Raw genomic sequence first — 11,904 nt, 5'->3', positions numbered from 1 at the left:
TTCCTATCATCTGATTTGTTTACTTGAATATCAAATTATGAACTCTAATCATTGATATGAATATAAGTTATGTATATCATATAACGATTCAAAAATAAACTGCTTTTTTTGTTGATCAAACTTATTATCTGGTTTAATATTTTTAGTTTAATTTCACACTTTGTTTAAAAAAGGAAATTTTTCGACGAAAAATTATAAAATCTAAATAAAAATTTTAATCAACTTAGTTAAAATAAAAAATCAAATAAGTCTCTTGCGTTTATTTATCTTTTAAACTTTAATACATAACAAATAACCAACTAAATGGAACTCAGCAGTTGATATGTGTCAAAATTCGATTCAAACATACTTTTAATTTACCGTAAAAAAATATTAAAGCAGTTACTTTAGTTGGAATTTTTTATATAAAAAAGTCATTACGTTAGCATGTGATCGACAAAACATAACTCAAATATTAAATACAAAGTTTAGTCAGTATGCTTACAAAATTTATATAAAAAGGATTTTTTTGATTTTTTAGTGTACGAAGCTGATAAACTTTCAAAAAGATTCATCCATTTTCAGGAAAATAAAAATAAATAAAATCATTGAAACTACATAGACTAAACAAGTTTGAAAATTACTATAACTATAGTTACACAGTCAAAAATCACAAAAACTTATATATCAAATCTTAACAGCAAGTAAAAAACCTAGCAATACCAACGTTTAACTAGGAAAAAAATTGTGTTAAAAAATGCTCTGCGGAAACATTTAAATTTAACAATTATTAAACAGCAAGCAAGACGTGTTGGCACATAAATAACAAAGCACACAAAGTTTCATTGCGAGCCGTCTTGGCCTCGTCGAGGCGTCCTCGGGGCGTCTTTGCGGTAAGCGTGGGTCCTTACCTGGTCCTTGAGGGTATTTTGGTGCTCCGGTCTCAAGTACTTTCTTTCGCTTGTGCTGTGGTGAAATGAGGGCATGGTGTGTGGCGGTCTGCTGCCCGGCTGGTAAAGCTGCTGATGTTTGTGGTGGAAGTTTCCATTCATATGATTGAACTCTGCGAATGAATCAGACTATCAATGTAATGGTAACTAGTGCACGTTAAAAACTATAATTTCGTACTTTGTAGTGTGTGTAGAAACTACAAAGAAACTTTAAACAAACTTATTATAAAGTTTTGTTTTGTACTGCCTTTTGAAAGAAATAGGTAATTGGTTGTACAAAAACCTTTTTCACTACATGCCCCTTCAAATAGCCAGGTGTTTTTTCCTAGTTAAAAAAACCCAAAATGTTAATTGTTGGTTTTATCTCATAACAAGTAAAGACAAAAAGAAATTTGTTCCCAGTATTGCATTATAAACTACAAGAAAAAAATAACACTCTTCATACGGTGCTTAGTTATACTTGAGCTTTTATCTTTTTTTAGTTAATTTAGTAGAAAAGTCACTAGCTTCTACAATAAAAAATAACCAAAAAATCGTATTCTATGAGTAGAAGACGTACTTCTGTTGTGATTGTTGTTGTGCTTTAATACTTGAGAATTGATTTGCGGTCTGCTCATGTTATTCAACCCACGAATGGCCGAAGGTGCCGGGTTAAATAATTGTTGACGGTTGCTTCTTGAGCTTTGATTAGTTCCTTGAGTCCAAAACTCTCTAAAATATCAATTAAATTATATATGTTCTAAATTTCAATAACAATTTTTTAATACAGATTCTAGCGAGTTTGCTGGAATATAAAATAAAAAAAAATTCACGGTACTTTTTCTTTCTTAAACTGACACAGGATTTTTTGTATTAAAAAAGATTACATAATTATACGGAGTTGCCAAGACCCATATAGTAACAATAAAACATAGATCCAAAAGTTTACCATTTGAAATTGTTTTTATTAAATTGTATATACCAATAAAAGTATTGTTAAGACTCTTTTAAACTTATACAGCAATACAGTAACTTACTTAATAGCTTTATACTTTTTACAATTTTACATCAAATTTATTATTTTTATTATAAACAAAAATTAGAGCTTTAATTAAACTAAACTCACTTATCATAAGCGTTAAGTGGTTGGCTGGTATGAGATCTCTGTAAAAAAATTCTTGTGAACATACTGATTTACAACTTCAAAAATATTTTTCTTTACGTTTTAGTTAAATAGTTAAAAATACCTTATCGCGACTATAGCTAGGTTTTCTGTTTCTCGTGTAACTTCTTCTGTTAAAATTATTAATATAGATTATATAATAAACATTTAGATAATATATTTTTTTTTATTTACTAATTACGAACTTTTGAGAAATTGATATGTTTAAATGACGTAAACTTTACACTAAAAAATATTGTTTACATCATTTAAACAATTTAATTTCTATTAGATTATGAATCATATTTTATTTTATACAACTATCATTTTTGTTTTCAAAAAAAAGCTATCAAGTTATTCACCTTTTCTAACAACTTTTAGACTATATAATCAAAAACAATGAATAACTATATTTGACTCTAAAAAACATCAAAAAGTTTTTCAATCGAGGGGTTGCCAAAGGTTTGTTGAAAATTTTTTCAGGTGTTTCAAAAAACAACTTATTTGGTCCATTTATAGTATAAAATTAAACTTAAAATAAAAAAAATTCTTAAATAGTATAACAAGATTGAAAAGATACTGTAAAGATACTTTAAATGTATTTCTAATGATTTTTTTTTAATAATATAAAATTTTATTCTGTTTGATAGATGTTTCGCATCAAATCAAATTTTAATTACTTTGTATGCAAAAATAGTTTAAAATTCAAGGTTTTTAAGTGATTTTTGTTCTAAATTCAAATTTTTCAGGTTTATTTAAAATATTTCTCAAATTCAAAGTTTTTTTTTTAGATTGTTTAATTCCATGTTTTTCCAGAATTGGCAACCCCCGTTTATCAATCTAATACAAACTTAAATTGATTAAAAAAACTTTTATAAAAACTTTTATAAAATATTTACGTTATAATAAAATACATGAACAGACAAACCCATCATTAAACTTTTCCTCATAATCTTTTGATCTTTGTTTCATTTTTCGTCTACCACCATAATGAGAATCTGAAGTGAGAACAAATAAATGAAAAACAATTAACAATTTCACCTTCATATTAAATCTATGGCAATTAAGTAATACTAGTATCTTTTTAAATATTTTGAGATGTTAAATGAAACTTATTAAAACAAAGTATAATAAAAACTTAACCTTTTTTTCGAAAATCTCAGTAAGTACAGCATATAACAAGGTTTAGAAAAAAACCTTACCTTTTAAAGTTTATAAACACCCAAATGTGGTAATAAAGGAAATTAACAAAAAACAACTTATATGATTCAAGTAATAACACCTAAATAAAAAGCATATAGAGAACACTGATAAATTCTAAAAATACTTGATAGGTTTTTTGCCAGTAGCTTAGGGCAATCGCGTTTGATATGTCCCGTCTCCCCGCAGTAAAAGCATTTTTCGTCAACTAAAAAGAAGATTTAAAAGGTAAGTCGTTAACATATCTCATGCACCTTTTCGGGCTGAATGCAAAATGCTTCCACTTACTTTTTTCCCTTTTAACTCACTTATAATTATCCGGCGGAAAATTTTAGGAAAAATTCTGTTGAGCTGAAGTTTTTGTAACTTACTTGGCATTTTACTTACTTGGTTTTATAGAAATTCATAGAAAGTTATTACAGAGGAGGAGCTGATCATTTTTAAGATCATACTTTATGTCAATAAAATGAAATAAATTATTTTACTGCTGCAGATGTTAGGTCAAATAAGTTACACTGGCTTTTGACATTGAAAAAAACTGTTATAAGTACTATATCTATATAAGAACTTATATATAACATAATATATATACCACAAAATTCGTTTCAAATACTAGTATTCAAGTATTGTGTTAGATTTACAACTACTAAAAATTGAGAAACTTCAACTTAAAAAAAAAAGTAATTCTCATGGTTGCCACTACTCAAGGCAAAAAATCAGGCCGGCATGACCAAAAACTAGCCTGAGTCAGCATGAGATTATGAAAAATTTAAAAAAAACACTAATAATATAAGCCAAAATCTAAAAAGCTACTACAGCTTAATGTATAAAAATACCAAAACTATAATGAAAGAACATAACAAAACCTTAACTAAAAAAAGATTTGAAGATTAAAGATTAAATAAAATTTCCGACTATTTTTAGTTTTATTGAATAAATCCTGAATTAGCCTGAGGTTTTTTAACTAATCTGAGTGAGCCTAAGTTTTTTAAAAAACTTAAAAATAGTCTGATCAATCCCGAATTGCTTAAGTGTGTGGCAATACTGAACTTAATGATTAACTATAAAATGCAGGTTTTGATTCAATGCAATACCAATGATTTTTTGATAACTAATAATAAGCTACTCATGTTTTCGTTAGATTTAAAGTCATAAAAACAATTTACATTTACTTTGTGGAATTAATTTCGATTGTACTAAGCAAGTTATCATTCGTGTGAACTTTAGAAATATTGTCATATAAAACTAATTATTTTACTTTATAGTCTTATTAACTGTTTGAAACTAAGTCGTAAAAACAAGCACGAAAGTTTAGACTGTAATTTTTATTTTAATAACTTATAAGTTATCAAAAGAAGAAAGAACACAGTAAAAAACTTATAAGTCAAGTTTATATATAATGCAATATTATTATCATTAATTTTCTTAAGACTATGTAAAGCTATTAAAACTTTGTAGGCAGTGAACTACCGTCAGTAAAACAATATGCTTGGAATCAAAATTTGTTGCTTTGAACTTAACTTTTTAGACATTTCAAACATTTACAATAATCTTTAATATAAAAAGTTAAAAGTCAACATTAACTATTTTAATCACAGCGTATTAGTAACGGTTATACCTTTAAATTGTATTTGAAATCAAAATGAATATATAATTAAAAACAATTACTTATCGACTTAGTTTTAACAGGGCAGAACCAGCTAAGAAAAATTATAAATACATATCAAAAGAAACATTATCACTATTATGCTAACCATTTTCTGTAATTTGTCACTTTAATTAAAAGACAGCAAAAATTTTTGTAAATATTCATTAAGTATTAAGTATTTTACAACTAGTTTTACGTACAAAATTAAAAAAATTTAAAAACATACATTCCGTTATATAAAACTGAACAAAACCAGCTAATATATAATTGTAAAAAGTTTTAGCTCAATGACTAAATATTAAACAGCTTTTTTAAACTCAACTATGAATATCATAAGTTAAAAATAAAAATACTGAAAACCTTTCGTAAATAATTATAATATTAAAGATTATAATTGTATGAATGATTTAAATTATTTCGTGGATAACAAAAATAAAGTTAATTCTTTTTTTAATCTACTTTTCCACATTTTTTATACGATATGAAGTTATAAAATATAGAATTAATTGAGCTTTAAGATCTAGTTTAATATGTGTTTAGTTAGTGTCTATTTCAACTTTAAAAAGACTTACCATCAAACTCATGTAACATACAAAAATAATGTTACCTTAATACATACTCAGGGTTGCCAAACGTTTTTGGAAAATTTTCTCAAGGTTTTTTAAATTACAGGTTTTAGGGTCTATTTTTAATTTAACATTAAGTTTAAGGTAAAAGACCGTGTTAAATAGTATAACAACATTGAAAAGATATCTTAAAGCTTCTTTTAGTGTGGTTTTTGATAAAAATTTTCAGGTTTCTACCAATTTTCTTAAATTCCAGGTTTTTTAGCCTAAATTGTCAAATTCCAGGTTTTTCCAGGATTCCAGGTTTACTGACAACCCTGCATTACTGAAAAATCAGTATTAATTGTGAATGGTAACTATATCCTAAAATTTATGATATTTGGGATGTTTAAATTTAAACCAAAAGGTAAAAAAATATCACTTCATCTGATTTACAAGTACTAATTAGAATAAAATTTTTACAACTAATATTATTTATGATTTAAAAAACTTTTAATGATTTTATATACACTTAAACTTTATAATTTTCCAAACAGTACTGAAAGTCTGTATAATTAAACTTCACACACATCTAAATATATATTAAAAACTTACTGTTTCTTTCAGCACAGTTTCTTGCAAGATGACCGACCTTATGACAGTGGTGACAGACTGTAGATTGAGGAATTTCGAGATTTCCTCTAATTCCGTCTTCGTCGATGAAATAATCCTTATAAATAAATTGCGTATAAAAAATGATTAGAGAGATTGAACGAAATTGTGATGTTTAAAATGGGTAAGTGTCAAATATGCACGAAGGGACACTTTTGCACGAAGACACTTTTGCACGGGTTGAAATTGTTTTTAAATTAATTTTATATTTTATTACTTTTAATTTTTTTATTAATTATAATACTCTATTAACATTATTTTTACTATCCCTGTTACCCCTAACCCTTACTCTCGATCGGTAACTTTTTTTTGGCTTTTTAATGTTTATAAGTTAATTTATCTTTAAGTCTTTATAATTTTTTCTCTTATTTTTTTATAACTTTGTGTATTTTTTTTACTCCTGTGCAAAAGTGTCTTTGTGCAAAAATATCCCTTCGTGCATATTTGACCCGTTCCCGTTAAAAATATAGATTAATAAATACTCTAATGCTTACAAATAATTTGTTTAGCTTGTAATTATTTTAAGTTTTAAAAAACATATAAATTAAGAAGAACCAATGAAAACTTAAGCTCCAAGTCGAATATATTTATAAATATACTTTTTAAACTAAATAAATTGTCTAAACACAAAAACCATTAATTATTAGCTTTTTTTGTGGAAGTTAAGTTTTAATCAAGTAAAAAACTTACGAGCAAAGCTTGATCATTTGAAAGCTTTTGTTTTGGAACTTGTGAGAGTCGAATAGCCGTGTTGTGGAAGAGCTGCATAATGTATTTTGCCACTTTAACTCTCAAAACGGAACCGAGATTATGTGATAGTATGAAAGGGTCTTCAATGCATACAGAACTCGACTGCCATTCCTGTAAAAAATGCTCAGAGTATAGATTGAAGATTATGACTAAAATAAAAATAAATTATTATAAATAATTAATAATAAATAATATTATTAATAATAATTATAATTTAATTATTATTTATAATTTATAATAAAATTAATAATAAATAAATAAATAAATCTTTATAAGTTCTATCAACTTAAATTACTTTTTTTTATCGAATCCAATACAAAACTTTTAAAACAATAACTATAGTAATAGTCTACTTTTTCGGGATTACTGTGTGAATATAGTTAGACAGTTATAGAACAAAATAGCTCATGGTTTTTAAAAGCTTTAGCGTTGTATAAACTTGTAAACTAAAACTAACCTTTTCAAATACCGTGAGTTTAGTGCTTTTTCTTATAGATACTACTTGTTCTTTAAAGTCAAACTCAGAGGAATAGAACTTAAAGAAGTTTCTTAAGAGTTCACCATGGCTTTCTTTATTTTTACCCCTTCCTTTCCAATACTTACCCTATAACATATTCAAAATCAATGTACCTTTTAATTATTACATATACATATAAAAAGTACACTTTTCAATACTATGATAACGGATTTACGTTACAAAAATAATTGAAAACCAGTATAATTTGAATAAAGTTTCTTTTAAAATTAGAGATAAAAATAACGATATAAATGTTGTTGAGTCAACTTAAAAACTTTGAGATATTTTTCTTTTCCAACTTAAAACAATAGCTTACTTCATAGAAATGTATTTATGGTAAGTAATGTAAGCAAAACTTAACAAGATTCTCAAACTGATTCTTTTTAGCTTCTTTTTACAGGGTTGCCAAAGATTTTTTGAGATTTCTTCCAGGTTATTTTAATATCAAGTTTTGTGTCAACTTTTAGTATAAAATTAAATTTAAGGTAAAACATGTGTTAAATAGAATAACAAAATAAAAAGATACTGTAAAGCTACTTTAAATATTTAAATGATAAAACTTTATTTTAATATGAAAGATTTTATCGTATCTAACCAACATTCTATTAATTTAAAAATAAAAAAAACTTTAAAATAACAGGTTTTTCAGTGATTTTTGTTCTAAACTACAGGTTTTTTACCTAAATTATTGATTTCCAGGTTTTTCCAAGATTCCAGGTTTTTTGACAACCCTGTATATATTTATATATATATTAATACTAGACTACATTTTACTAATACAAATGTTTCACTGTTCTGTTAGACAGAATATCTCTTCAGTTAACTTATTACAACAGCATCTTAAAACATAAATCAAAATGTAAAGAATATATATAGAACAAAGTATAAAATAATGTGATTATATTAACTAAATCACCGTCCACAGAGCCCACTTTAAAGTTTTTTAAATTATTTATTGAAAAAACTCGAGTTTAAAAATTTCAGAACATATATTTCATGAAAACAATAAAAAAAATTTTAATCGAAATTAAGTATATATAAAATGAAGTATATTTATAATATAAAAAAAAATTTGAAGTATAATGAAGTATATATATATATATATATATGATTATATTAAAATCAATAGGTTTATACGACCGTTTCGTATATGAGATGTATAACCACATATAATAATCAGTAAGCATAAGTTTATTTACAATGTTAAACAGAAATTTAGAATTTGAAAATATTATAATTATTATGATGTAGTGTTAATGAAGGTTTTATTGTACAGTAACTTAAGTTTAAAAATATACGCTGATTTTGTTAGTTTAGATAATTATGCATTTTGAAAAGTTTGGAAAGGTTGTATTAAACAAACGTTTAAAACTGCATTAGAAAAATGTTTTGAGATATATAAGAAAAAAGATTTAAACTAATCGTGTTCGCGGATTAATTTTACTTTGATTTGATTTTTAGTTGGCTTTAATTTTGCTAAAAAAGTATTTTGGTAATGGGTGCATATATTTTGTCATTCGCTTTTCTTGTTTAGTTTTATGTTTTTATCTGATTTATAAATTTCTATTTCTTCTAAGTTGCAAAGTTTGCAGCCGAATTTAGTATTGAATTTTGATTTTGTCCTGTTTAATATTTCCCATTTAATTTTGTAACCTGTATTGTTATCTTTAAATTCCAAATGTAGTTTGCCAGTTCTGTTGTATATCTTTTGTTATTATTGTTGAATAATAATTTGTGGTTTCTATATCTTTGTTTGAAAGTATTTCCTGTAGATCCTAAGTATTGTTTGGTTGTTTTATTTGATTTATTGTTGCTTTATATATTATGTTTGAGACTAATCATTGATTTTTTAAAGAGCATGGTTTTTTGCGGTAATTGCAAAGTTTATCTTTTGTAGTGCTTTTATCGTTTATATTGTTTTTATTTGATATTTTATTGTTATGTGCTATCATTTTGCTTCTAAAACTACTTGTACTACTGTATGATTTTTTAATTGTGCTGCGGTTGAATATTTTATTATATGGATGGTTTTCATCAAAGGATGTGGTAATCAGATTTAAAAATTGTTTGCCTGTTTTAGAACTTACATTTAGACTAAACGGTGAGTTGAAAAATATTATATCTCTTTTTTTTTTGTCTTTATTTCTTTATGATAAAGTGGTTTTAGCGTATTTTAAGGTATCTTTGTAATTGGCTGAAATTAATGCTTTTAGATATTCACTTTTTACAAAATCAAATTTTTTTTCATTGTTAGATAGTTTTATTAGTCTTCTGTTTGTTGTTTCGGGTAGTTGTTTTAGTATTTGTCGGGGGTGATTGGAGTTGTTCTTTACGTTTAAATTGGTGAGTTTGGTTTGTTTTAGGGTTGGTAATTTGAGTTTAATATCGAATAAACCGGATTCTATTGTTATTTTAAAGCCGTTTTATTTTAATAATTTAATTAAATATTTAGCAGTGTTTTCAGCTGATTTAGCTCCAATTCAATTTATAGAGCACTATCGACAAGAACTTTTTATAAACTCTTTTAATATTTTAAAAAATAAAGTTTTAAACTTACAAGAATTGTTACAAAATTAATTATAACAATTATTCTAAAGGATAATTTAATCATTTAAAAAGATATATTTTTATGCTTAGTTTTAAAGCATAAACTAACCAAGTTTTTGATATCATTAAAGAAGTAGGCATTGTGACTTCTTTTTTCATGGTCTTCAACAAGAACTTCTTTGTACTCATCCCCTTTTTTGTAAATCTGTTAGAAAATATGAAACTTCTCTAGCGGATACGTATGTTTAGTTAACTGAACCACTACTACTTATATGCCTAAATTATTAGTTTAAATTACCACCGATCGACATTTTGTTAATATATATACTTTATTTAGTTAAAAAGTTTTTAATTACTGAAATAGTTTTTAGTAAATTACAAATATGTATAAAAATAGCTCTTGTTGCTATTCAAGTGATATTTTATAACTTTAACAATCTTTGATCTGAACTTAAAATACTTCTTAGTTTAACTTTACAAAAGAAATAAAAATTCATCGATGATTAACCATTAAATAAAACATTAAAATAAGACAAAAAGTACATTATTTTTTAAGTAGATAATGGCAGAGATTGAGCTTAAGAGGTTAAAAAATGATTTGCTGCCTGAGATGATTTTTCGCGCGCTTGCTTGTGAAGTAAGCACTTAATAAATTTCTGTTTTTTTAGACATACTGTTTTATTAACACGAACTAAAACAAGTGCAGATAAAATGAAAATGATGAACACCACACAATGAATAAAGCTAAGAGAATCTATATACGGTAAAAAAACACGTATTGAGTAGAAAAGTAACTAACAGTATGTTTGTTTCAAACAAACTACTAATATCAAAACTTCGAAAGTAAAACTGAACTCAAATGGAGAGTTTAAAAAATTGGCTCGGTTACAACTGAGCGTTTTTATATTTGCGAACTTTCAAAAAATTAACGTCTGTTTTGTAAAAAAACAAAAACTATCAGCTTTTTTTTTATATACAGACTTATTTCTTATTTTTACAATTATCCTTAAAAAAACTCAAAATATTTTCACTCACGTAATTAAAATACTTTTTTACCACAACTAAACTTTAACTAACCAAGCTCACACAACTAAATTCAAACAAGCAACAAACTTCCTGCAAGCACGGGAGGACGGCGGGTTCGCGCTTCTGCAAGAAGAAGATGACCAAGAGGATGTAGGCGTACGAGGAGAGGGTCTGCTGGGAGGCGTCGTTGATGTGCAGCGTCTTGGCGATCTTCTTCACGGCATACCCCAGCATTCGGCATCTGTCGTCGATCTTCGAGTATGCTCGCAGCAGGTTGGTGTTGTGCGTTGCCTGTAAAACAAGTTAGACTGTTTTGCATGTATATTTTCTACAAAAAAAAAAAAATAAACGCGCTACAAATTATTTATCAAATTAATTTATTATTACTTAACTAATTCTTTATTAAAGTTCAAATAAGATCTTTACTCAGTAATTTGAGCAATACTTTATAGTCAATACAAACAGTTATATTAAATTATAAATAAAACAAAGGATTTTTTTTCTGGTTAAAAGTCATTTTTACTTTTATTAAGATATTAAGTAATGAACTGTTTAAAAAATCAAAAAATTTAAGTTTTTTTCATATTAAGCAAAAAATATATCAACTAAATACTTAAATTTTTGAATTTATTGGCAACATCAACTTACAAGCAGATTGTACAAGCTTATATCGGCATCGTATCCTCGGAAATTCAACTTTACAATTGGAATCCTGGCGTTTGGTATCCACATGACGTTGGTGAAACCATTAAAATTTCTCAATTGAGCACCCAGACATTTGATGACTTCGACTGTTTGGTCCTGAAAAAACTGGCAATTTGAAAAAGAAAAAGTTTTAAAATAAATCACAACAAGTAAAAGATTTTTAAAGTTAGTTAATATTTTATTGTTAAAAACCAAAAAACATACAATAGACCAAAAAATCGTCT

At 25.9% G+C, this 11,904-nt stretch overlaps 1 protein-coding gene across 5 annotated transcripts in view; it reads right to left on the bottom strand.

Annotated features, from left to right (window-relative positions):
• Positions 1-263: 263 nt before the first annotated feature.
• LOC145831288 (terminal uridylyltransferase 4-like) overlaps positions 264-11,904 on the bottom strand; it is a 29,505-nt gene continuing 17,864 nt past the window's right edge. For 3 of the 5 annotated variants that reach the window (XM_082938479.1, XM_082938480.1, XM_082938483.1), the window contains 12 exons: positions 11,624-11,776; positions 11,063-11,266; positions 10,059-10,154; positions 7,343-7,489; positions 6,826-6,996; positions 6,079-6,193; positions 3,398-3,478; positions 2,999-3,068; positions 2,156-2,201; positions 2,035-2,072; positions 1,489-1,640; positions 264-1,042 (listed from right to left, as the gene is read on the bottom strand). In XM_082938479.1, the coding sequence (XP_082794605.1) occupies positions 822-1,042; positions 1,489-1,640; positions 2,035-2,072; positions 2,156-2,201; positions 2,999-3,068; positions 3,398-3,478; positions 6,079-6,193; positions 6,826-6,996; positions 7,343-7,489; positions 10,059-10,154; positions 11,063-11,266; positions 11,624-11,776 (1,494 nt within the window). In that variant the 3' untranslated portion in view covers positions 264-821. The remainder of the gene's footprint in view (positions 1,043-1,488; positions 1,641-2,034; positions 2,073-2,155; positions 2,202-2,998; positions 3,069-3,397; positions 3,479-6,078; positions 6,194-6,825; positions 6,997-7,342; positions 7,490-10,058; positions 10,155-11,062; positions 11,267-11,623; positions 11,777-11,904) is intronic. The other 2 variants (XM_082938481.1, XM_082938482.1) reach the window with 2 other exon arrangements.

This window comes from Thalia democratica, chromosome 3 (assembly GCF_965202585.1).
Source record: "Thalia democratica chromosome 3, ktThaDemo2.hap1.1, whole genome shotgun sequence".
NCBI classification, from domain to species: Eukaryota; Metazoa; Chordata; class Thaliacea; order Salpida; family Salpidae; genus Thalia; species Thalia democratica.
Note: the sequence above shows the minus strand (reverse complement) of the source record. Positions and strands in the feature narration are given on the sequence as shown.